Genomic DNA, 26,453 nt, shown 5'->3' on the forward strand with positions numbered 1-26,453 from the left:
CCAGTCATCTTTGTCGCACATCAAAAATAGGATGTCTATTGATCGCCAAACCTCAGCCTTCGCATTACGAGTAGTTGGTTCGTGGTCTTTGACTGCAATATGTAGCTTTTTCCAGCTCTGATACTCTACCTTACTAACATAAGATGTGTTATATATTTTTCCATGTTTTGTTAGCTTTGGATCTCTTGTACCTTGGGGCTTAGATAAAAACCTCCGTGCCTTCACCCCACCGATGGATGGTTTGCATGGGACATCCTTCTCAGCAGTTGATCTCTTTTCATCCCGCTGGATTTTCACATTGCCACCATGAAGCCCCATATCCGACAGTACCATTTCTAAGCACTGCAAGGCTACTTGTCGTTCTGCAGAGTTCTTAATCTTCCAAGCAAACCCGATGTATAAGTAGACCAATTTCTCTACAATTCTACAAAGGGCATGCATTGTACAAATGTGGACATTCACAAGTGGTATTTTCAAAACTGGTCGAAAAGCAGGATCCTCAATGTGACGTGTTGGAGCTTTTCTCCATCACTTTGGGTCCATGACCTTTGTAGGCTCCATGCAGAACAAACACGATGACTTTGCCATTGCACCCATTCCACAATTATACATGCACTTTAATGTTTTAAGGTCACCTGCAAGATGCCACTGAACTTGAAAGTCTCCCCTTCCATCTAGACGTAGTACCTCTCCCTGGTTAGTCTGTCGATCAATCAGCTCCGGAATATTAGTTCGATGGAACACCCAATATAGAATCTCATGATCTTCTTTCTTTACCTGCAACACAAAATAAATGAGACTTAAGTAGATCTGAACATTTGAGCTTACTTGAGAATATCGCTTACCTCAAACGCACCAAGCCACCATATGTTAGATTTTGATTGAACACTAAAATATAAAGGATCATCACTGGGACACTTTGAGAGGGCTCTATTCATTAAAGTAATAGTAACACGGTCTAGCTTTTTCTCTTTAACAAGCTCACACATCCAGTTTTAACACAAAATGTAATAGTCCACGTGACTCTTCAAATGTGATGTTGTAAAACTCCACCATTCTCTTCTGTAGTATCCGCAGGTCCATAAAAATATTGTTGAACTCATCATATGCCATGTTGGCTCCATGGCCACTGTAAGTTGTTTTAATATGAAAGGGCTGTCCAAGATAGTCTCCCTGTGCCTCGTTAAGCTGAAGCCTCTCTTTCCAAACACTTGAGGCTGATGGTAGAAGTTTGGATTTTATACCCTTCCTAACAAAGATGGATGAGACAGACTTTTGGATAGCCGAATATCCTCTTTTGCTTACACCATGTGAATCAAGTGTGCCTTGTATCTCTTTTGCAGGCACTGAGTTCTCTGAAATAAAGCGGTCCACTACATTTCTTTGTAGAACCTTAAACTTCTTGTCATGTACTATATCTGCTGCCAGGCTTCTACTTATAAGTGGCTTCAATCTCTTTCCTATATTGGCTTTGGGGTCAATGTTTTCCTTGTCAGGATAGATTGAGTCTCTACATGAAGACAATGCATAAGTAAATAACAGAAAATTTGCTTCACTAACACTATTTAGGCACATGAAAACAATGCATAACAAGAAAAAACAAAGAGATTACTTAACTAAGACAATGTAGCCAACCAAGAAGCATCACCTTAATGCTCGGATTCTTTTCTTGAGACCTCCTGATGCAACCTGCAATGTTTCAAGATTGCGCAATTTCTTCTTTCGGATACGACCACCCAAGATGGTGTCCTTCATTTGACAACTTCGCACCTTTCCTTTCAGTTCTTGTACCTCTGTTTTATGTTGCAAAATGGTAACCTGATCTGTAGAATGTAAATGTGAAAGGCGAACAATCTCACATTGTTGAGCTTGGAGAATGCTCTTGTAAGTTCCAGCTTCTCTTGATAGTGATTTACAATAACCCAGAAGGCCGTTTTCTCCATCACCAGCAAAGGTCAATAAGCTTGTAGGATTGACAAACGGTGGAGACGCATTAGTTATTGGATTCTTAGGGTAGAGAGAGCCTCTCGTCCAGATATCTATGTGTTTAGCTCCTTGAGCTCTGAGCGTGTCTATGGAGGTGGGAGGTATATGTGTGTTTGTTTTACTGCGCTTAATCAATGGTTGGTACTCATTGTCCAAATCAATGTGAAGGTGATATTTGGCTCGTTTGTGGGTAACATTTGTGCCATTTGAGGAGTGCGCCATTAGCCAAATGTGCAGGTTTAATGGAAAGTGAATAGCGGCTGCGGATTCGTCCCTCCATGTTAGCCTCATTCCCTCCGTATTGACGTTGTTCATTCAATACAACTAAAAAGAGGATTATCCCTCAATCACTACGAACGAATGTTCAGAGGGGTAAGGAATCTACTTAAAGTACACTTTTTGAAGTTTTACTATGAAAGACCCAGCTCTTTTATTTGTCATTTTTTCTAGAGAGAGAGTGCAAAAAATACATTTTCTTAGAAGGCCCTCCAAATGACCTCCGAAATTTCCTAATGTATACTAAATTGTTGAAACTTGGTAGGAAAAAACAGGACACTGTAGTGTCACAGGACACTTGAGTGTCCAATTACAGAACTAGTGTTAAGAAAACAAATGTTTGTATTTGATACGCTAATAATGTGCAAGTCGTAATTTCTTTAAAACAATGGTTAAAAGTACGTATTAGAAACATCAAAATTAACTATTACAAACTAAAACAATTTAATTTATCTTATTTTCCTGTTGTCCACATACTATATATTTTAGTGCTCCATATCACTAGAATAAGCAATGTACGTCATATTCTCAATTATCAAGATATTGGTGGTCACAATTATCATTCAACATCCAAGCTCAAATCCTTAACATTTTCATTATCAACATCATAAACCAAATACATTTCATATTAGTATATTTTTAATCATTTTCATTAGATACTCAGGTTGGCAAAATCACACGAGTAGTAATTCTGGCAAAATCACACGAGTAGTAATTTTGGCCAGTAAATGTGGTATGCTTTTTTAACTAGTGTTTGTCTAAATCGGAGAATTACACAAGAACGTGATGCTTAAATTGTTCTAATGCTTTCTAAACCAACGGATCTTCATTTATGGTCATGCAGTTTAAATCAGCGAATCTAGACTTTTAGTATCTTAACCAATAGATTTGCACTTTCATTAAAGCTGGCAGATCTCCATTGATTGTTTTACTGCTTAAACTGGCGAATGTGCATTCATGCTGCTTAAATCGACCGATTTGCACTTAAATAAGTTTTACATTGCCTATTTGGTGAATTTGTGTACATGTGGCAAGGTATAAGTTGCAAAACAGAAGGAAAAAAAACTTGCTATCTGTAAGGACATGGGTCCTATGGGTAAGGCCATTGGCACGGCCAGACAGTGTGTACGCTAGGGAGAGGCTATAAGATATCATGGTTGGGTGGAGACTAGCACACGCGTTACCACCGCCCTTTCAATGGTATCCAAGCTATTTTTGGGAAAGGGAAAAAGCGGGTTGCATGTGCATGCGATGCGTTGCTTCTTTCGCACGTTTCGCAGACAGCGACGTTTTCGTTGTGCAGAAAAATGAAGGCAGACAGTTTCGTGTGTGCAACGCGCGTAGACAGAAAGCGACAGCCGACCGCGGTCGCCCCACCTACGTCCTCCACAGTCGGCGACTAAGGCGGACGACCAAGGTACACTCGATCGACAACTCGATGGCACCGAGGCTTCAAAGGCTTTCGTTGGCACCGTTGGTTGCGTGCGTAGGAAGTCCTGCTTAACCCTTGCATGAGGGAGGGTTGAACCTACCCCATGAGGGTAAGAGGTCAAAACTTTACTATCAAGCCATCTAGTGAAGCTAGAAGGTTAAAACGCCAATCTTTCCTTCATATTTAACTCAATTTTGAAAACATTGCAATCATGGTAGCATCCAAGAGAAACAAATGATATAGGACTTCTATAGAGGGGGAATTCCCGGTCACATCAGGATCATACATAGCCCCCATAATGTTACTAATTTCAACCTATTTTGTATTGTTATCTTGTTGTGTATAATAAGGAAAGATAGCATACTTGTGTTGAAAAGAAAACCAGAAGGAAAGTAAAAGCTTCAAATTTCAAGGAAGTAGTTTCACCCTTTCTTTTCACTTCTTGGAGGAAAGCAAGTTTTCCACCAAAAATTCTTTTTTCCTCAAGGAGGTAGCTTCAAAGTGATTAAAAGCTTTCACAAAAACGACGAGTTTTTGTGAAGAATCAACAAAGGTGTTCTTACGACGAACGACGCGTGAAGCGCTATAATTCTCGCAAGGCGAGGTTCGCATGCAACGCAAATTACGGAGCATACAAAACATAAAGACTTCAATTTCACAAGGTACAAGTTGACTTTTTTGTTTCCCTCTTTACATTAGTGTGGGTCTACCATGGCCAATGAGGATGTCCCATCTATACACACGTTTGATTTTGAGCATGTAGATTAAAATCAGGGGCATCGTGGGTGCTACTGACACTAATATGCATGACGATGATGGTTTAGGAGATCATGCATGGCCTTGTAGATATGGCTGCTTTCAAAACTTTGGAAAATCACCAAAGCGTACTTGAACGCAACCTCTCTGTACTCAATGCAAATGTTATCAATCTTTTGGACTTATATATTAAATTTATGAATTCACAGACTGCTCAAGGAGCCATAAGTGGCACGGTTCAAGGGAACCAAGCTTGCACTACTCAAGGAGTCCAAGAGACAAGTGCTTTACAAGATGCGAGAAGGTAGCAATGCATTACTTAAGATTATCACCATTCCCGAGTTTCACGGGGAAGAGCGTAATCGCAACAATGATGCGGTCAATACGTTCCTAGACAAATGGAGTGATATTCATAGATTGAGACACACCCCGGATATAAAGACGACTTTGGAAACAAGTCTATCTCTTAAAGGCAAGGCCTATAAGTGGTGGATGACATTTCCAATAGATGCTCGTCCTCTGTCTTGGGCTGCGTTTCAAGCTTCTTTCTCCAAAGAGATTTTGGACTCCAATGAAGAAGACAAGAATTGGATAGCATGGGATGCATGCCACATGTCTGGCCTCTCTCTCACGCATTCGATGTTGAGATGTAAAGAGAGAGAGACGAGACAAGAGACACCATGTACGCTCCCAAAAACTGATTCATATTGAGGACAAGATACAAATATATAGGTGATACCAAGTTGAGTGGAGTGACCCATATATAGCTCCAACACCCCCACTCAAACAAAGGTCTCTAGCTTTGGATGAAAAAAAACCCTTGGGGAGTTCAAGGTAAAAACCCAAGCCCTTTTACAATGTGAAAATATGAGCCAGTGATGATGATGTGAAAGTGAATTGTGCATCTATGTACAAATATACAAGTGACTCAAAGATCACAATGTGCAGATATGGAGTGTGCATAGTGCATGGTACCTATAGAATTACAATGTCATATGTATAAAGCTATTACAATAGCAAAGAAGCTAATCTAGAAAGAGTGAGGCCGAAGCAACTCCAAGCCCGAGCGCAAGAGGATGAAACGTGACTCGTTGAGGCCGTTGGTTAGAATGTCTGCAATCATCTAATCACTTGGACAATGTTCAGCCATAATGGCTCTTTTGCGTACTTCATACCTGACATAATGATAATGGACAACAATGTGCTTTGACTTATTATGTTGAACATAGTCTTTTGCAAGACTAATAGCACTTTGGTTGTCACACCGCAAGGGTGTGCTAGAAAGAGGAGAGTGATCAATATCATATTCTTCTTAACACAAAACAATCACAGTTAACAAGAATTAATCCTCAAAAAATAAAACTTGTAGCAATTTTGAATCTTACATGCGAATCGCATACACATACTGTTTTGTCACTATGAATTGAATCGACGCGTGATCCTTACTGCTCTGATACCATGTTGAGATGTAGAGAGAGAGAGACGAGACAAGAGACTCACCATGTACGCTCCCAAAGACTGATTCATATTGAGGACAAGATACAAATATATAGGTGAGACCAAGTTGAGTAGAGTGAGCCATATATAGCTCCAACATTCGAAGTATCGGAAAATCATATTAAAACTAGAAGGTCTAGATGAATTTGAAAAGATACTGGGTTTTAATATGGGTCTTGACAAAGACTATCGTTTTCATGTCAAGACCCAACATCCAAAAACTTTGTAAGAAGCCATCAGTCATGCCGAAAGATATGATGATGACAAAGAGAGGAAAGGAAATGTTTTCTACTCTAAGAATAATTTTGCTAAGAGCAATGTGGCTAAGAGCCAATGGCGAGGTAGATCTCCCACATGTTCCAAGAGGAATAAGAGACAATCTACCGCTCCACGCCCACAAGAGGCTAAGAAGCCTAAGCAATCACGAGATACTCCACATGGTCTCTCAACATTGCTGATTTTGAGCGTGCAAAGAAACACAATTTGTGTTTTAGATGTCTTTTGGACCAACATAACAAGAAAGATTGTCCTCTTTTGCAAGGCAAAGAAAAGGCCATGCGCACGGTCCAACGCCTCACATTAGATTCATCTGTTAAATATTGTGATGTAGAGATTCTTTATATGGAAGAAAAACAAAAGTGTTGTGTGCCTGCTTCAATGTGGCAGCCTACCTTTGGCCCCCATGATTTGATTCGCATGCATGGCACTATTAACGGACAATGTGTTCGTATTCTAGTGGATGATGGTGCAACTCATAACTTCCTGAAGTATAAGCTAATCAAGAAATTGAAGCTTACACACTCCCTGCTCTCACAAGTATGTGGTCGAACAGATGTCTAGCAATTATAAAGAAGTATGGGACACGGTAGTTCAAGGGGTTGAGCTTATTGTTCAAGATCATATTATGACCCTTGACTTTCAAGTTATGAACATGGACTGTGCTGATGAAGTTTTAGGACGGGAGTGGCGGCATGGATTAAGAAACACATTACACACTAGTTATGAACACAATTCATCCTTTATTTCCAATGGTAAACATGTGCTTTTGCTTGATGAGAAAAATATACCAGCTGTACCTCTTATATGTATAGTGTCGTGCAGCTCCTCTACCATGATAAGAAATATACCAAGAAGATGCACATTGAGCTTATTTGAAGCTTACTTGATTCATGATTAGTGTTCAGGGTTTGGTAACAAGCTATTTTTACGGTTAATTTATGCTAGATGCGGATTTAAAGGGCCAACATATGCCTTAATGATTCTAAAAGGAGTATGCTTGAGGTCATCACATATGAAACATTATGATCTAGAACTACAGTGCTTGAAGTCCTCTACCGGCCTGTCTTTACGTCTCCTTCATTGGAGCTACGGTGAAGAAGTTATGGCATTTTGAAGTTTAAATCGATTGCAGATCCGAACCGGATTGGGGCAACTGCAACTGAGGTGACAGAAATGAAATGAATGTACGGGTATGAAGTGCTCACTTTGTGGAGCGTATCGGTCCGCTCGATCGGTGTGCTATCTGGTAATTTTAAGTCTCAAGTAGGGAATGCTCGGTAGGTAATAATTGAGCTTGGCACTCGATTAGTCGACACACATGTCACATAGGACAATGATAGGAGAATTTTGGATGACCTGGTAGTATGTCCAAGCCTAATCGGTGCTTTAATATTAATGTGGTTGATATGTGAGCATTGATTATAGAGTATGTCTAACCCAGTTACGACACAGATGCTCTGATGCTTTTAGTTGAATGTGAAGGGAAGGCCCTACAATTGCATCTTAATTGCCTTGGCAATGTTTGCAACATTGACATTGGCAACAAAACTCATGATGGTTATGTCGGTCGATGGCTATTAGAGAAAGTTGTGCTTAGCAATGCTTTGGTCTGTGTGCTTCCTAAATGTGATGCCCAATGAAGAAAGATGTATTGCTTTGCTACATTATGCATGCTTAAAGTGGTGCCACTACAAGGGCCGGCCATCTAAGGGGTGGCTCAAAAGATGGCGGTCCACCCAATTAATTAAAAAATCTTATGTGTGAAGCCAAGGGAAAATAAGGCATGGCGTGAGCAGCGTGTGGCGGCGCAGGCAGTGATAGAGGAGATCGTGTTGGCCAGGAAAGCCTCGGATGATCGCGAGCATGAAACGAAGTTGGCTCAGAAGCCCACGACAAAGCTTTTTGGCATTGTCTCCGTTGCAAATGGCGCTGCCGCAAATTTGACATTGCCACGTCAACGGCGCCGTCGTTGCATAAAATATATAGCGACTATTTTAAGGGCATTGCATAGGGGCAAGAAGAGTAAGGTAACAAAGCGAAGAAGGGCAAGCAGTAAACAAGAAGAAGAGGAATTGATGGCTCTCTCTCGCTCTCTTCCTCGTCCTCCGACACAGGAACGAAGTCTCTCTCTCTTGGCTCGTCCTCGGCCTAGCAAAGCTCGGAGCGAGGAGGTTACGCAAAGAGGAGAGTAGTTGGGACGGCAGAAGAGAAGGTTACGAAGGAAAATAAGGTGTGACGGCCGAAGGGGAGAAGGGGGGAGCAGCACCTTGGTTCTCTTTCTCTCTCGCTCTCATCCTTTGCTAACAGAACAAGCAAAGCTCTCTCTCTCTTGGCTAGTCCTCGGCGAGCGACACGAGGTAAAGTAAAGCAAATGTCTCTCTCTCATACATAAGCAAGCAAGAGAGTCTCTCTCATCCACGAGGAAGCAGGCTTCTCTCTCAGATCAAACGCAAGGTCGAGCCTTGATTGAGGAGGTTGCTTTGTATGAGCAAAGGATACTCGAAAAGAGGCAATCGAAGGCATACGGAGATTGAAGGCAATAAAAATCAAGTTGATTAAAGGAGAAGTCGAGGCTCGTGAGCGGCAAATAAGGAGTGCAAAGCGCACAAAACAGGAAGTTGCAGGATAATTGATAGTAACTGAAGCTTGATGATTGAGGCAGTGAGCAGAATTGAAGCTTGCAGAATCCACGAGGCAGTTGAAGCAGTTTAAGTGGCAGAAGAGAATTTTCATTATCGTCATCAGCTAGAAATTGATTAATCATCATGTTAAGCCTCGGGGTTGTTAACGGCCCGATTAATTCTTTAAAATGGGAGCTTAAACTCTTAGTTAGCAGATGATCCAAGTGACGGTCCTGTTAATAGTCCGCCTTGGCTAAGGATTAAGTTGTACTCAAAGCATTAATCAATTAATTAATGATTAAGGTATTTCCCAGATCTTTTAGTGTCTGATATTCTCTCTCTTTTGCACCTCTCCCAGCCAGTGGCTGGGCGCTTGTCCCGCTCACGTTTCGAACACATATATCTCGACATCCCTCGTGAACCCGACGTGAAACGAGCTGGGGTGGAAGATAAAGATGGAGAGGCCAGAACAATTGAAGCAATTTTTTGACGATTTCAATTTTAATGGATTTGATGAAAATCTAGCAGTTGCAGATTTGTCAAAAATGATGGAATGAGTTCAGGGATGTCTGCAGGAAGCGAAAGCCATGCAGATGAAAAAGCAGATTGATGATGCTGTAGAGCTAGCACTTTGATGCTGAATCGGAGCAGTATCATAATTTTCGGGGATATGATCCAGAAGGTTTTATTGCATGTTATGAAGTCGAGATGAAGAGCCATAATGTTCCAGGAAATTGGATGATTGCAGCTTTTGAAAAGGTTGTAAACTCAGATTTTAAAAAGTAGGTTCAAGAATTGGTAGAAGCATATCCCACACGGTGGGATTATTTTGCAGAGGAATTTATTTACGAAAGTTCAAGGATTCTAGATCTGGAAGTAAAAGAGATTAGTGAACAAAGCCAGGTTGTTTTCAGTAAAGGTGAAGGGGATCAGATGCAGTTCCTCAACTATGATGAATTCTGGGAGCATATTTTTGCAAGAAGCAAAGCCAAAGAAAATGCTGAGGTGGAAGTAGCGAATTCAATTTCAAACGAGCATATTTTGAGCAACGTAGAGAAGGTAAACGATAAGTTTACTGCTGAAACAGACTTATATGATTTGTTTTTAAAGATTGCTCGCATGGATGCTACTTTTAATAATGGTTCTAGTGAAGGCGTAGATTGTACATCAAGTGGTTCACAAGATGTTGACCTTGACGTGGGTTATTCTGAAGGAGTTCATCTAAAGCAGATGAGCTTCTACAAGATATTACTAAAACTATCAGCACTATAGTCGATCAAGATAACATGTTTGCTATAGATGAGTGTATAAATAAAGCTATTATATACACAATACTAGCTGATGAAGTGACCAAGATTGTGGACCCAGCAGAAGATGAGCCTGAGGATGTCAATGAATCTATGATTGATATTATCAACATGTTTGCAGATGCTGTTATCATGGAAGAAGATGCTATAATTGATGATTTTTTGTGTAGATCTGAAGGAGATGATTATGACAGTATAAAAGAGCTTTCTGGTACGTGTACCTCTTCAGAGGGGGTGCCAGATGAGCCTTTACATTGCTATGATGTATTGCTAAGTGTCATGGATGCGGATGAGGAAGCAGAGGATGATATGGATGAGTATGAAGATGGTTCAAATCATGCTGACTGTGAATAGATTATTGACAGAGATTTTACATCTATACTTGTACATGGGCTGCATCAGAAGATAACTCCTACAATTTTGATTAATGTTGAGACTTCTAAGGGTGATTTTCGTGAGGATACTACGGATGAAGATCTATAAGATAAAGCTATTTTTCATGATCAAGATGAAAATCCAACACGTAAATATTTCTCTGATGATACAGGTCAAGAGACTCCCAAGGTTTTTTGTGATTGCTATGAATCTAGAGGGATGATGATGCTAAATCATCCTTGATACTACATAAAGTGCACAGGATTTTTCATTTCCTGGACAAAGTGCCAAAATGTGGTTGGATTTCGATGCTGTTACTATTGATGCTTATGTCAGTGATGTCTTGGCTGTCAGTAAAAGGGAGTCAGAATTCTTTGATGCTTGTTGGTAATGAGCTTAAGTGTGATTGCTATGATGCTAGAGGGATGATGATGATAAATCATCCTTGATACTACATAAAGTGCACAAGATTTTTCATTTCCTGGACAAAGTGCCAAAATGTGGTTGGATTTGGATGCTGTTACTATTGATGCTTATGTTAGTGATGTCTTGGCTGTTAGTAAAAGGGAGTCAGAATTCTTTGATGCTTGTTGGTAACGAGCTTAAGTTGCCAAAAGCTTATGGGATGTGGGTGCTACACTATGCTTTAAGTGAAGCTCTAGTATATTGCAGAGCCCATCAATACTATGGGATATCAATGATGGGTGATCCAGGAGATTCTAAGGATTTTTGTAAGCAGATTCAATATGGATGGATATTGTTAAGTATGCATAGTAATCGCGTGCTATTTGAAGTAGGGATAACATATTTGCACAAAAAATGCTTGATGTTGATTGATATAGGAAATGTATGCTTATGTGGATATTATGATGCTCTAGTGTGTGGGCAATTCCTTATTATTCCATTTGATCCTAGGGGCTATTAAAGTACATGCTACAGATTCAAAGGATATGAGCTATTTTCTTGTTTTGCAGGTTGCATAAAATAAGGTTTTGGTTTCTAGATTATGCTAGGTCAGAAGAGTTTTTGGTTATGCGTTCAATAAGATTACATGGCTGGCTTCCAGTTGACTTGTTTGGAAAATTTAATGAAGTATCTTCATCTTTTGAGTTGGTTCTGCTACCAGAACTTTAGGTAAAGGACTTGACGGCCATTTGTGTGCAGACAGAGTAAGGCATACTTGAGATTGATAGGGTTCCCTAAAGCGAGCTTAATGGTCAAGCTGTGTGCATCATTAATTGGAGCACTTGAGTCTGGCGGGGTTCACAAACAGGTTTCCATAATTGAGTGCTTTGGAGATACGGCAGATATGGTTTAAAGATTTCTGATGGGACAACTACCTAACGATTAAGCTAAAACATTGATGATAGGGTATAAGCCTTATTTTATTTTTCATATGTATGAGTTACGTAAGTGATGATGACAAAGAGCTTAAGGTACCTATAGCAGATGCAGATTGAAGTGCAGTTGGCACAGATTGGAGGCTGTGCAGGTTCAGAGGAGATGGATGTCATGCAACTCCGCTACCATGCTAAGAAATATACCAAAAAGATGCACATCGAGCTTATTTGAAGCTTACTTGATTAATGATCAGTGTTCAGGGCTTGGTAACAAGCTATTTTTACGGTTAATGTATGTCAGATGCGGCTTTAAAGGGCCAACAGATGCCTTAATGATGATAAAAAGGAGTATGCTTGAGGTGATCACAGATGGAAGATTATGATCTAGAACTATAGTGTTTGAATTGCTCTATCGGCATGTTTTTACGGCTCGTCGATTGGAGCTACGGTGAAGAAGTTATGGTAGTTTCAAGTTTAAGTCGATTGTAGATCCGTACCAGATTGGGCAATTGTAGCTGAGGTGACATAAATGAAATGAATGCACGGGTCCGAAGTGCTCACTTTGTGGAGCGCGTCTGTCTTTACAGATCAGTGATCGGAGTTCCGGTTGTCAAGTCATTAGCCGTTAAAGATTTACCGGGGGTCGGTTCCATACCACTTCGGTCCGCTCGGTCGGTGTGCCATCTGAAAATTTTGAGCTTCAAGCAGGGAATGCTCGGTAGGTAATAATTGAGCTCGGCACTAGATTAGTCGACACAAATGTCACAAAGGACAATGACAGGAGAATTTTGGATGACCTGGTACTATGTCCAAGCCTAATGCGGTGCTTTAATATTAATGTGGTTGATATGTGAGCATTGATTATAGAGTATGTCCAACCTAGCTACGACACGGATGCTATGATGCTTTTAGCTGAATGTGAAGGGAAGGCTCTACACTCGCATCTTAATTGCCTGTGGCAATGTCCACAACACTGAAATGGGCAACAAAACTCATGATAATAATGTTGGTTGATGGCTACTAGAGAAAGTTGTTGTGCTTGGCAATGCTTTGGTCTGTGTGCTTCCCAAATGTGGTGCCCAATGGAGAAAGATGTACTGCTTTGCTAGATTATGCATGCTAGAAGTGGTGCCACTGCAAGGGCCGGCCGCCCAAGGGGTGGCTCAAAGGTGGCTGCCCGTTATAAACTAAGGCCGCCCATCCAATACAAAAAAAATTCAAGTGTGAAGCCAAGGGAAAATAAGGCGTGGCCTGAGCAGCGTGTGGCGGCGCAGGTAGCGACAGAGGAGATCGCGTTGGCCAAGGAAAGCCTCCGATGATCGCGAGCATGAAACGAAGTTGGCTCAGAAGCCCATGGCACAGCCTTTTGGCACTGTCTCCGCCGCAAACAACGTTGCCGCAAATTTGACATTGCGACGTCATCATTGCCGTTCCCACGACGACGGTGCCGTCGTTTCATAAAAGCGCCGTCGTTTTATAAAAAGATATAGTAACTGTTTTAAGGGCATTGCAATATAGCGGCAAGAAGAGTAAGGTAGTGAAGCGAAGAACGACAAGCAGTAAACAAGAAGAAGAGGAATTGAGGGCTCTCTCCCTCTCTCTTCCTCATCCTCCGACACATGAGCGAAGTCTCTCCCTCTCTCGGCTCGTCCTCGGTCTAGAAAAGCTCAGAGGGAGGAGGTTACTCAAAGAGGAGAGTAGTTGGGACGGCAGAAGAGGAGGTTACGAGGGAAGATAAGGTGTAACGATCACAGGGGAGAAGGGGGAAGAAGCACCTTGGTTCTCTCTCTCTCTCTCTCTCTCATCCTTGGCGAACAAAACAAGAAAATTTCTCTCTCGGCTAGTCCTCGACTAGCGATACAAGAGGTAAAGTAAAGAAAAGGTCTCTCTCTCTCATACATAAGCAAGCAAGAGAGTCTCCCTCATTCATGAGGAAGCAGGATTCTCTCTTGGATCAGAAGCAAGGTCGAGCCTTTATTGAGGAGGTTGCTTTGCATGAGCAAAGGATACTCGAAAAGAGGCAATCAAAGGCATACAGAGCTTGAAGACAATAAAAATCAAGTTTATTAAAGGAGAAGTCGAGGCTCATGAGTGGCAAATAAGGGAGTGCAAAGCGCACAACACAGGAAGTTGCAAGATAATTGATAATAACTGAAGTTTGATGATTGAGGCAGTGAGCAGAATTGAAGCTTCTAGAATCCACGGAGTAGTTGAAGCAGTTAAAGTGGCAAAAGGGAATTTTTATTATCTTCATCAGCTAGAAATTGATTAATCATCATGTTAAGCCCCGGTGTCGTTAATGTCCAATTAATCGTTTAAAACGAGAGCTTAAACTCTTAGTTAGCAGATGATCCAAGTGACGGTGTTGTTAACAGTTCGCCTTGGCTAAGGATTAAGTTGTACCCAAAGCATTAATCAATTAATCGATGATTATGGTATTTGCCAGATCTTTCAGTGTCTGCTATTCTCTCTCTTTTCTACCTCCCACAACCAGAGACCCGACGCGTGCCCGGCTCACGTTTCGAACACACATACTCCGACAACAGCCGAGCTTTCTATTTTGTAGAAAGCAGATTTAGTAGATGAAGTCTTTTTGTGTTACTGCTTGTTTCCAAGTCTTGTGAACTCTCAAGAGAAAAGTGCAGTGGATTCTAGTAATGGTATGCAACGTGCAATGAATTCTAATGATAAACAAAGTGTTAACAAATCTAACGAGTAAAGTGCTCTCAAGTTTAATTCTATAGAGCAACGTGGAACTGTTGTAAAACAAACATTACAAGAATTACAAGAATCTCTATCCCAGCATAACTCTAGTTTACTTTCTCCTTTTGCCCGGCAAAAGATGACTCACTTACTTACGGAGTATAGTGATGTATTCTCAAGTGATTTACCGTCGGGTTTACCCCCTACAGGTGATGTGCAATAGTAAACCACCTTATCGTATGAGTGCTAAAGAAGCCAAGGAGATTGAGAGTCATTTGGCTAACTACCTCGCTCGTGGGTTCATTAGACCTAGCACTTCGCCTTGGTATCACCAATTCTATTGGTAAAAAAGAAAGATGGTACTATGCGCATGTGCATAGATTATCGTGGATTAAACACCATAACTATCAGACAAGTATCCTCTGTCAAGAGTGGATGAGTTGTTTGATCAACTCAATGGGGCAAGATACTATACAAAGATAGATCTTCGTTCAGGATACCACCAGGTGCGTATTCTTTTGCACGATATCTCCAAAACTTTCTTTAGAACATGGTTCAAGCATTTTGAATTTTTGGTTATGCCATTTGGTTTAACCAGAGCTCCAACTACATTTATGAAACTCATGGATAGTGTCTTACGTCCCTATTTTGGAAAATTTATTGTGGTTCTCCTTGATGACATTCTCATTTACAGTAAGACTGAAGATGAACACATAGAACACTTACGATTAGTGTTCGAACAGCTTCGAGCTCACGCGTTGTATGTTAAGCAAAGCAAGTGCGATTTCTTTGAAACAAAGATACGTTACCTCGGTCATGTGATCTCTTATTCTGGCGTCAAAATGGACACTGACAAGATCGCTGCCATTCTTCAATGGCCACATCCCAACATGGTTGAGGAGCTTCAAATATTTTTAGGCATGGCTCGATTTTATTGACAGTATATCCGTGATTATGCCAAAATCGTTGTTCCTATGACGGATCAACTTAAAGCAAAAGGTAAAACCTTTTCTTGGGAAGAAGCCCAAAAACGCAGTTTTGAACAACTGAAGGTAGCTATAGCCATTGCGCCCATCCTAGCAATCGTTGACCCACTTAAGCCGTTTGTGGTAGAGATTGATGTTAGTGATAAAGTAACTGGTGCGGTACTTCTCCAGGAGGGAAGACCTATAGCCTTTGAAAGTAAAAAGTTAAATAGAGCTCTACAAAATTATTTTGTGTATGACAGAGATCTCTACGCCATAATTCACGCTTTACGAAAGTGATGACACTATTTATATGGTGCCGAGTTTGAAGTAGTTTTTTACCATGAGAGTATCAAATGGTTTACTACTCAAACAGACTTGAAGGGTCGTAAATCTAGATGGGCAAAAATCCTTCAAGATTATGATTGTAAGCTACGATATTGCAAGGGGCGATATAATGTAGTAGCGGATATGCTCTTGCTCGATCTCCATATTCTTCTTCTTCCTCTCCTTGTGTGTATGCGTGAGAGAGAGAATGCAGCCATTGTTGAGTCTTCTGTGAAAGGAGACTATGTTGCTGATGTTGATGCAGAATGGGCTTTTAGCGCAGAGTGCAAGTGTGCACAAGATCAATCATATGCTAAAGTGTGGAGTGCAATTTTTTAAAGGGATCCCTCACACTCACATGTTTCTGTACAGCTAGATCAACATGTCTCTGCACTCGTAGATAAAAACTCCAACACACAGAGCTCCACCCCTACTTAGGAAGAGCTTAACCAATGGAAGAATTTTTCCATTGATGATGGCTACTCACTCCACAAGGGTAGAGTATGTGTGCCAAAGGACTTAGACACTAGGAACCAAATCTTATTTGAGTGTCACGATAGTCCAAGTGCTGGTCATCCATGTATTCGTAAGACGTATGTCTTAGTTCGACGGAAATTTTATTGGTCGGGCTTACATCATGATTCAAGAGTACGTACTAAACTGCCAATAGTGCCAAGTTAATAAGGTAGAGTGCCTCAAGGTAGGTGGCCTTTTACATCCTTTAGAGATTCCACAAGGTAAGTGGGAGAGTATATGGATTTTGTAGTAGGGCTACCTACTACAAATCGTGGCCATGATGCCATATGGGTAATTGTAGATCGTCTCACAAAGATGGGTCGATTAATTCCCACTAAAACTACGGTTAATACATCAAAATTAGCAAGTCTATTTGTAGGGCATATATATAATCTATACGGTCTTCCAGCTAGTATCATCAGATGAGACAGACATCGAAAGTTCGATAATCACTTCTAGAGAGCTGTGTTCCAAAAGTTGGAAACTAAACTTAATCTAAGTACGGCTGGTCATCCAGAAACAGATGGTCAAACAGAAAGAGTTAATCAAGTGCTACAGGATATGCTACGAGCGTACGTTAGCAAGAAGCAAACCAGTTGAGAAGACTACTTACCTAATTGGAATTTGCTTACAATAGTTCAAAGCATGTGACTACAGGGTTTAGTCCATTTATGCTTTTGTATGGATTTCAACCTAGATCATCCGTTACGGTGAGGTTGGCTAAGGAGAAGATACAACAAGCGAAGGATTTTCTCCAAGACCATTATGACATGCTTCGAGTTGCTCGACAGTATGTTAAGCAAGCTCAAGATCGATATAAGAACTACGCAGATGAGCATCGTCGTCTTGCTACTTTCGAAGAAGGAGACAGGTTTTCCTCAAGTTCCAGAGCATTTAGAAAGTCTGAAGACGGGAAAAGTTCCTAAACTTTCATCATGCTATTGTGGACCGTTTATCATTCTCAAACGTATAGGTCAATTGGCCTAAAAGTTAGCTCTTCCAAAGCACTCACGAGTTCATCCTGTTTTTCATGTTAGCCGTTTACGAAAACAGCTAGGACAGAATGATAATGTCATTCACATAGGTGTGCTAGTGAGCCTTATCGAACCGCCAAGCATTTCTCATGAGCCCGAAAAGATTTTGGATTCTCATGAGCTTCGCACCAGACATCATGTCAAATGACAGGTGTTGGAAAAATGGCTAGATAGACCTGAAGAAGGTTCTACATTCGAGAATATCTCTGCACTTAAGAATGTTTTCCTACGTTCGTTTTCTAGGATGAAAACCATTCTCCAAGGGGGGGTATGGTAAGGACATGGGTCCTATGGGCAAGGCCACCCGCACGGCCGGACAATGTGTACGGTAGGGAGAGGATATAAGATAGCATGTTTGGGTGGAGAATAGCACACGCATTACCATCGCCCTTTCACTTTCGTTTTGAAATCAAAACTTTGGGCGAGTCCACGTAAAGACATATTTATAAGAGCGTCTTGCAAATTTTAGTGGTAGCTTGTTTGGTTTGCTTTAATTGAGAAGAGTATAACTTAACAACCAAGTAATCGAGTACCATGTCTTGAGATGTGGTTTGCTACGTCCCTTCTAGCCAAATTACAAGAATCATGAATTACATACATAAACTAGATTACAAGCAAAATTAGTGATATACTCATTTGAATGTATTTTGATAGAATCATCACCATATCTTGTTGTACACAATCTTCAAGAACCTAAAACATCAGAGTAACTCTGAGTGACGAAAGGCTTACAAGTGTGCTTACGGTGTTCCAATTTTCCTTAGCTGATCTATTTATTCTTCTTTTATCAATGCTTGTGATCTTGATTGTTTTGCATTGTACTTGCTAATCAACTTCACAAAAAAAACTGAAAAAACAATGAGAACAAAAGAATCGTAGGAGATAAAACTTTCAAGTTTTGATAATCATAATCTAATAAAATGAACCATGAGTTAGAAAAAATAAAGATGATTGTATAAAAAAATTCCTATCTTAGTGTAGATCCTCATGCTAAGTTGAAAACAATTTGACTTGACAAGAAAAGGTAAGGTGATTAATATGCTATTGAATATATATATATAAATCTTTGTTTTCAAGATAAGGTGAACGACTCTAAACCTATATCAAGAAAATGAAGAGTACACATTTTTTGTGCAATATGTGTATATGAAGTTATCTCATATACAATAACAAGAGTGCATATTAATATTAATAAAACAAAATGAAAATCATGGTTGCTTTTGAAAGTTAGGTCTTGATCCTATTATGTTGTGGTCTAGTGCCATGGACTCAGTAGCTCAATCAAAGTAATACTTATAAAAAATTTTATATGGACAAAATATAAAAGAAAAGTAGGTAAAGACTTATCGGATTGTGTGTCTTTAGAGACTTTTGTTCAGATGAGTTCTACTCCAAAAGTTGAATACTTTGTATGATTTGTTCAAATTTCGATAAGAAACAATCTCCTCATAGCTTTTGAAACATAAAATAGATGCTCTACTAGAGTAGACATATTGATTACCTAGAAAGAAACATATAGCGTGTGCACACACATGTGTGTATGTATGTGTGTATATTTGTATATGTATATATCCGTATATGTGTATATATGTATGTGTGTGTGTGTGTGTGTGTGTGTGTGTGTGTGTGTGTGTGTGTGTGTGTGATGTATATATATATTGAGATCCAACTCTTTTTAACATCAATCACAACTAGAGTTTTTTGACATGTCTTATAATTCCATAATAATCGTTTATTTTATCTAAATTAATCCAAAAACTACTTTCATCTCCGAAATGAGTCTAGAAAACAAGTTACGTAGAGATCTTAAGGAGGAAAGAAACAAGCATTCCTCTAACAAAACAAGTACATGAACTAAATAAAATAAACTAAAATCTTTAGCCGAGTTTGATGAATGAGATCTCCATGATTGTGATTTGTATCTGCAAGAGTATTCAGAGACTTCTATTTCAAGTACGAATGTTCATCTCCATGGTGGTCATCTTCCAAGAGCGTAGTCTATACGTTGATACCAGTGGTATAGACGGTAACTCGAAGTGCCCACTAGGTACAAAGTACAAAAGTAGGAAAATGAGACATGCATACCCTCGATGGAAACCACGTGGTGTGTGTGTGTGTGTGTGTGTGTGTGTGTGTGTGAGAGAGAGAGAGAGAGAGAGAGAGAGAGAGAGAGAGAGAGAGAGAGAGAGAGACCACGCACTTCCTCGAGCAGAGTGCTATCCATGCATGCATGCAAGTAGGGTTAGAGGTAAGAAGAAAGACACGAGGCAATCCACCCTTGTGAAAGGTATTTTCTTCTTGCACGTATTTATTTATGAATATCTCTTGATGCTCAATAATAGTTACAATCATTTGACTAATGCTTAATGACTAACCTAGTATAGTGTCCGTAACTTATGAGTCGAGACTTGAAGTCTTCCGTAACAGGGAGACTTGAAGTCTTCCGTAACTGGGAAACTTGAAGATTTGAAATTAAGAAAGTCTCGTAGTACTCAAGTCCGAGTATTGTTAGGTAAATTTGTGAAATCCAAGTGTTTAGTATTAAGAATCTGTTGTTTGTGAAGAAAGAGTTGTTGATAACTATCTTTATCTCCCCTGACTTAGACAAGATTGGATTAAGTTTTACTTTGAGATATCAAAAAGCTTTGGATGCTCTCCCTCCTTGTGTGAGAAAAGTATGGAACCATCCTGTGGTAGCTTTCAAATATCTTAAAACTTCAGGAAAAAAATCTTTCAACTATAGTGACATCGGATGTAATCTTATAGAGCAAGAGATGCTAGCAATCTTGGGTATTGATTGTTCTTCTAGAAAAGGTGCATTTCTTCTTACGTGAATGGAGCCTTGGATCATGTAGTTATTATCAATTGTTCTATTCTTCCTTTTTGATTCCTTGAGACACTAAATATAGACTCCCTTCCTAGGACGACTGTTGCCTTTTCAAAGACAGAGAAAAAGGAATTTCTAGTTTCATGGTAAAGTTTGAGGAGTCTTTCTAAAGGAGTTCAAGGTGTTTCTATGCATTGAAAGTCTGTAGTCCTTAAGAAAGCTTCTTTCAAATTAACATCTTGCTCTAGGAATGTTTCTTTGGGAAGGAATAGCTCATCTTCTTTTAATCATCTTGATCTTGAGAGTTTTCATCGTGATTTTGTAATCCTTCCGTAGATAAGTGCTCTAATAACTTTTATTCAACATGAAAAAAGTTCTATTTAGAATGCTTGTTAGGTGAAGTCAACTCCCCAACTTACAACGGTTGTGATCTTTCAATGGAAGAAAGAGATTATCTTGAAACATCAAGACTTTTGTAACAAAAGTCTTTTGGTTTCAAGTGCTATCCTAAGTTACCTTTTTTGTATACCGTTTTGGAAGTTTCAAAAAAATCCTATAAAACATGGATTTATAGTTGCTTCTTGTAACACGTTTCCGACAAAGGTTTCAAAACGGCTTAGTTATTGTTTCAAATCCATTTTGTTTAATGTGAATGAACTTTGGAAAAATTCTTCTGAAGGAAGCAGACATGCCCACTAACTCAAGTTCGAATTTAATTGATTCAGTAGGTGGAATTCCATTTTGAACTCTGCAAGCAGCATCAATAAGAAATCATCTCCTCTATGTCTAAACTTTTGACTTTAAAATGCTATATATGAAGTTGAATTTAAAGGACCTGAAATTCAGAGTCAAGTCCCTCAAAAGTTTTCAGATAAGTTTGAGAAGGATAGATATAAGCCATTGCTGGTAGAAAAGTCCGCCTTGAACTGTTTGCTTTTGTTAGCTAAATGTAAGAGTGTAGTTGTAGACAGAGGGAGAAAGAGATTTACCAGAATTGTAGATGACATTGACATCATATCTTGGTTGAATTTTCTTTTGAATAATTTAGAAATAATTGTTGGTTACTCTCTTTTCAAGAAGAAAAATGGTATTCCTATGGCACCAATTGTGCCATTTTTTTCAATTTCTATCTTTTTACGTATAAGTTTGATTTTATGGAGAGCCTTGTCCTTGCTAACTCTTGACCAATATTTTGCATAAATTATGCAATGTAAGGCGCTTTGTAGATGATCTTTTTGTTCTTGATGTACAAAAAGTGGGGATCTTTGAAGTCCACTTATCGTTTGATTAGTAACATAATTTTTTGTTGTTTAGATCTTTAGTGCTTTTAGTATTTTTCCTCTTGACAAATGCTAGTCTTTATCATGACTGAGTATGGCCATCACCAATGGAAGGAGATAGAAACTCAATTTGTTGGTTTTATAGAGTACCTAAAGAATGAATGATCTCTATATAAACTTGCACCTACTCTTGGGCGCTGACGACGTGAGTAGGGATGTCATAGTTGTTGTCCACGCTATGCATGGTAAAGGTGATAATCTTATTCTTCTTGTTTGTACGAGCAGAAAAATTAAGATCTCAAATTGTCAACTTTTGAACTCTGTACTTCTTTGGTTATAATATTCAAAGTAGTACACATTTCTAGTATTTAGCTTACATTAGGATTCAAATTTCTTTGGCTCGAGTTGATTCATACACTTGAGGTTTAGTTTGAGAGACTTCAGGGCAACTCCAACCGCATGTGAGAGCGTCGGGAGGCTTTCTTGAGACTTTGGCGTCCGACGCCTTTCTTCACCATGGTCCAGTGTGTGCCTAGATGGCAATACCGGCCACCAGTGTGTCTATTTCCTCCTCCCATCCGGTGATCTAGCCCTCATTGTACATACTTTGTTTCTTCACTGGGAGAGTATCCCCATGTTTTTGATGTAGCCCTTAAGTAACTAATGAAAGGATCTTTTATCTTGGGAAAAGAAAAGGGTTGAGCATTGACAGGAGAACTCTTGGGTTTAGTCATTGCCATGATCATTATGCATTTTGGCCATCTACCATGTGAAATTGAGATTGAAACAAGAAACCCTTCTTGGTGTTAGGGTAAGCCCAACTTGTGGTGCCGTGTGGAAAAGCTCTCTAGCCACCTAGGAAAGGAGAATTGATGACATGGTCCAATAGCAAAAGGATGAAATCCATATTGCCAATGATTGTAAAGCACTGGGCCTATATAGAGGCGAATTTCTTGTTAATCAATGGCACTTTGACTCGTATTAATTGTGTCTATACTCTTTCTCTATGCCCTTGGCTTTGGCATAACCTAACCCTAATCACCATCTCTCTAACCTTAACTCCTACACCATGGTTAAGCTTGACACTAATCATCGATGATTAGGAAGTACGCTTTTGCAAACACTAACCCATCAAGTGGTATTAGAGTCGACGGTTTATACCTAGGCCTAGCTAGTTAATCCTTTTTCCCAGTAATACCTCTCCCTAATCATTAGCATAGCTAATCAAGTTTGGGCCTGTTCTTGGCAATACCAATCAGCCACTATCCTTCTTGATTGGTGAGTTTTTGATTAGCGGTTTTCAATAATTGTGTGCGAGTTTTTGTGTGCTATTGTGTTCAATTTCAATCGATTTTGCATGCGCATAGCCATCATCGTATCACTCAATTGCTTGTGCAATTTATGTATGTGCAAAGGCGTTGTCGAGAGCAATCTATTAAATATTCCCTTGATTTAATTGAGCCTTGTATGCAAAATTAATTGTCCAATTAAAATTCACAAATTGTGTGTGTGTGTATAGCCCTATGCACTAGCTTTGATTTGAACCCTCAATATCTAGATTTGGAGGTGATTAGCCACTATAACCACTTGGCTAAATTTAGGTATGTGTGTTGTGTATGAAGCACTGTCAAGCATAGGTTGTGATTACTATTTTTTTGCCTACTCTCACACGAGCCTCATATGACCGTTGGTTAGCATATCTATCATAAGGCATTTCCTCGACTAAAGAGACGTGGCGAGTCTATTTTCCTACTTTTGGGTTGGGCACACCGGGCAAACTCCAAACGGGCGTTGAACAACATCTCTAATCGTCGTTCCGTTGGGATAGTTTCCCACGCACAGAGGTTCGGGCCACAACCGAACGCAGAGGGAGTTACAAAGAACTTGTGGCACCATGTGGGAAAGCCCTCTAGCCACTTAGGAAAAGATAATTGATGACATGGTTCAGTGCAAAAGGATGAAACCCATCTAGCCAACGATTGTAAAGCATCAAGCTTATATAGAGGCTACTTTTTAATTAATCAAATGCAGTTTGACTTTTATAAATTGTGTCAATACTCTCTATCTATGCTCTTGGTTAATTTGGCATAACTTAATCCTAATAACTATCTCTCTATCCTTAATCCTACCACCACGGTTAAGTTAAGGTTTCACCCTCCATAGCTTAACGTTAATCATCGGTGATTAGAGAGTACGCTTCCGCAACCTCTAACCTATCACTTGGGCCCATTTCAAAATCCATTTAAGTATTAGTTTGGATCTTTCAATCTAGTATGTGATATTGAAAAGTGGTCAACAATGAGTTTCTTAATGTTCTTTTTTTATTTGTAAGGTGTTAGACGTCTGCTCTTAAACAAACTTTCTAAAGTGACAATAGGTTCGTGTTTCCATTTGCATCTTGTTTTTTTCCACTAAAGACGTGTTTATTGTGTTTGAGTCTGTCATTGTCTAGAGCGTCTGGAAGAGCATGTGGCATGTTTAGCATGCATTTTCTCTCGTAGCTGTGAAAATGCTCGTTCTCTCAAGGTGTTTGTGCAAGCTCTCTCTCTCTCTCTCACACACACACACACACACACACACACACACACACACACACACTTAGTTCATCTCCACTGGTTGGTCTCCTCTTTCCTTTGACAAACAAGGCACAAATGAACATCTCGTTGTGACTTCTATTGACAGGAGTTGGTACATCTGAAGGAGGAACTGGAAAGGCTCCGAAAAGAGGGAAGGTAATATTCTCTATTTATTTTGCTAAGTGCCCATGTACATGATTCTGGAAAAGGAGAATTGGCATCAACCTAGGCAGAGCTGCTCGGAGGAGCACCTAATTTGTGAGAGTGATGGTGCAGGACGAGGAGCGGAGAGGCAGCGGCTCTCGAGCTTTTGTCGATGGAGGAGCTGGTGCGCTTGGAGGGAGAAGTGGAGAGCAGTCTAAGTAGCATCCGGGAAAGGCAGGTATGTCTTGGTGTGATTATTTATAATTGAAAATGTAGCAATTAATGACGAGCTGGGGACATTGGATGATGATGTGCAATATTGCAGGATCAGCTGAGGGCGACCCAAAAGGAGGAATCGATGAGGAAGGTAGGAGATGTGGTTGCAGGGTGGAACTTGGTGAGGGTATTAATGGTGCCAATTAATAATCTGGTCATGATGGCGGGTGACAGGAAGAGGAGCTGCTAAGAGAGAACGAGAAACTGCGGCGAGAGGTAGTTTATGTGTCCCTGCATTAATGACGATGATGCAACGCAGCCCGCCGACTATTATTTAATTGCAGGTGGAGGAACTGCAGCGAGCCAGATGGCAGGGCTGCGGCCTGCAGATGGAGAACGCTACATCAGCATGCAGCTCCTATAGTGCCTCCCGCGAGGAAATGATGGACTCTGATGACCACTCTGACAGTTTCCTGCAACTCAGGTTTGCTCATCCACCAATCAATATAAACCCTACTCATTTTCCTAGTACGGAATATTGACATCTGGCGCTCTCTCTCTCTCTCTCTCTGCTACTTTGGAACATTTGGCATCTCATGACTTTTTATTTTTGGAAAAAAATTTCTAGTATTCGGTCTCAAGATTCCAAAGGAATCTTCTTTCTGAATAACGAAAAGTCACCTAGGTAAAGAGGAAAAGGTAAACGAAGGTCCCGAGTGACTTGATGGGAAAATAAGTTCCAAGGAGTAAAATCTTCACAGAATCGCAATGCCGTCTCTTTATATAGAGAGTATAAAAGTCTCTCTTTGCTTCTCAATGCCATGCGGATTTTCATCTTCAACACTATCACCCTTCGCTTTTGCAATTAGTTTTTTTGAAAGGTTTTTATTCTCTTTGAATTTATGGAGACCTACCTCTCTTCTATTCTATTTTCTTATGCAGCTTAAGAAAACCTCGAGCAGGCAAACATGCCACGCGTACGCAACCCTTAATGGGTGCCCAGGATTAGCAAAAAGCAATCTGTGAGAGGGAGCCAGGTGAGGGAGAGCAAGGCATTGCTCGAAGAAAATCTAGGTCTGGTGTGGTCCCACGACCTCTAAATTTCTAATATAAAGGTGAGAAAACCCACAAAATTGAAAGAAATTTAGTGTAAAAGCCTTCAATTTTAGTCAATTTACCTCTTCTATTTTTCATAAGTAGGTCTCTTAGATTATTGGAAAAAAAACATTCGAGCAGTCAAGCCAGGTGCTATTAGACAATCACGCATGCAGGGCTGGAAGCCGTCAGTGGCAATAGGCAGATCTTCTCTTATCTCATGCGTCATTTAACATCATCACATAACTTTAATAATGATACAAAACAGCCCCCTCATGCTATCTCCGTCCAAAAATTTGGGTCAAGTGTATAGTCCTTTGTTACTGACTTTTCTAGCAACTTCTTTGCAGGGGTAAAGAATTTCCTCAACATTCACCATCTTCACGCGTTGGATCGTGCACTTCTGTGAAGACACGGAAGCATGAGAGCACTACTCACATGGTTGACGTCTTAGCATAGTGGGCTTGCCTATGGGAAGCATTCTTACAGAAAGCCATAAACCGTTGTGGAGGCCGGGCTGGTGGGGGGGGGGGGGGAGAGAGAGAGAGAGAGAGAGACGGTACCCTTAATGGGTGCAGAGGATTACCAAAATACCAAGACACATGTTGAGGTAGCGTGATTTCCTCTCAACAACGCCCTTTGCGTGTGTGTGTGTGTGGAGTTTAGAGTGAGAGACATACACATCGCTTAAATAGAGAGAGAGAGAGAGAGAGAGAGAGAGAGAGAGAGAGAGAGAGACGATACAAGGTTGGGGTTGAGTGTTTCTCTAGCGTCCCGTGCGTTGTGTGTGTGTGTGTGTGTGAGAGAGAGAGAGAGAGAGAGAGAGAGAGAGAGAGAGAGAGAGAGAGACGATATCCAAGGTTGGGGTTGAGTGTTGCTCTAGTCTCCCGCGCGTTGGTTG

At 40.3% G+C, this 26,453-nt stretch overlaps 1 protein-coding gene across 5 annotated transcripts in view; it reads left to right on the forward strand.

Moving 5' to 3' along the window:
• Window positions 1-26,453, forward strand: part of LOC147435956 (truncated transcription factor CAULIFLOWER A-like) — a 196,510-nt gene that overhangs the window by 42,880 nt on the left and 127,177 nt on the right. For all 5 annotated transcript variants that reach the window (XM_086488855.1, XM_086488856.1, XM_086488859.1 and 2 more), the window contains exons 3-7: window positions 24,204-24,253; window positions 24,374-24,479; window positions 24,567-24,608; window positions 24,692-24,733; window positions 24,802-24,941. In XM_086488855.1, the coding sequence (XP_086344981.1) occupies window positions 24,204-24,253; window positions 24,374-24,479; window positions 24,567-24,608; window positions 24,692-24,733; window positions 24,802-24,941 (380 nt within the window). The remainder of the gene's footprint in view (window positions 1-24,203; window positions 24,254-24,373; window positions 24,480-24,566; window positions 24,609-24,691; window positions 24,734-24,801; window positions 24,942-26,453) is intronic.

Source organism: Adiantum capillus-veneris, chromosome 18, assembly GCF_014529385.1.
Source record: "Adiantum capillus-veneris isolate H3 chromosome 18, ASM1452938v2, whole genome shotgun sequence".
Taxonomy (NCBI): domain Eukaryota; kingdom Viridiplantae; phylum Streptophyta; class Polypodiopsida; order Polypodiales; family Pteridaceae; genus Adiantum; species Adiantum capillus-veneris.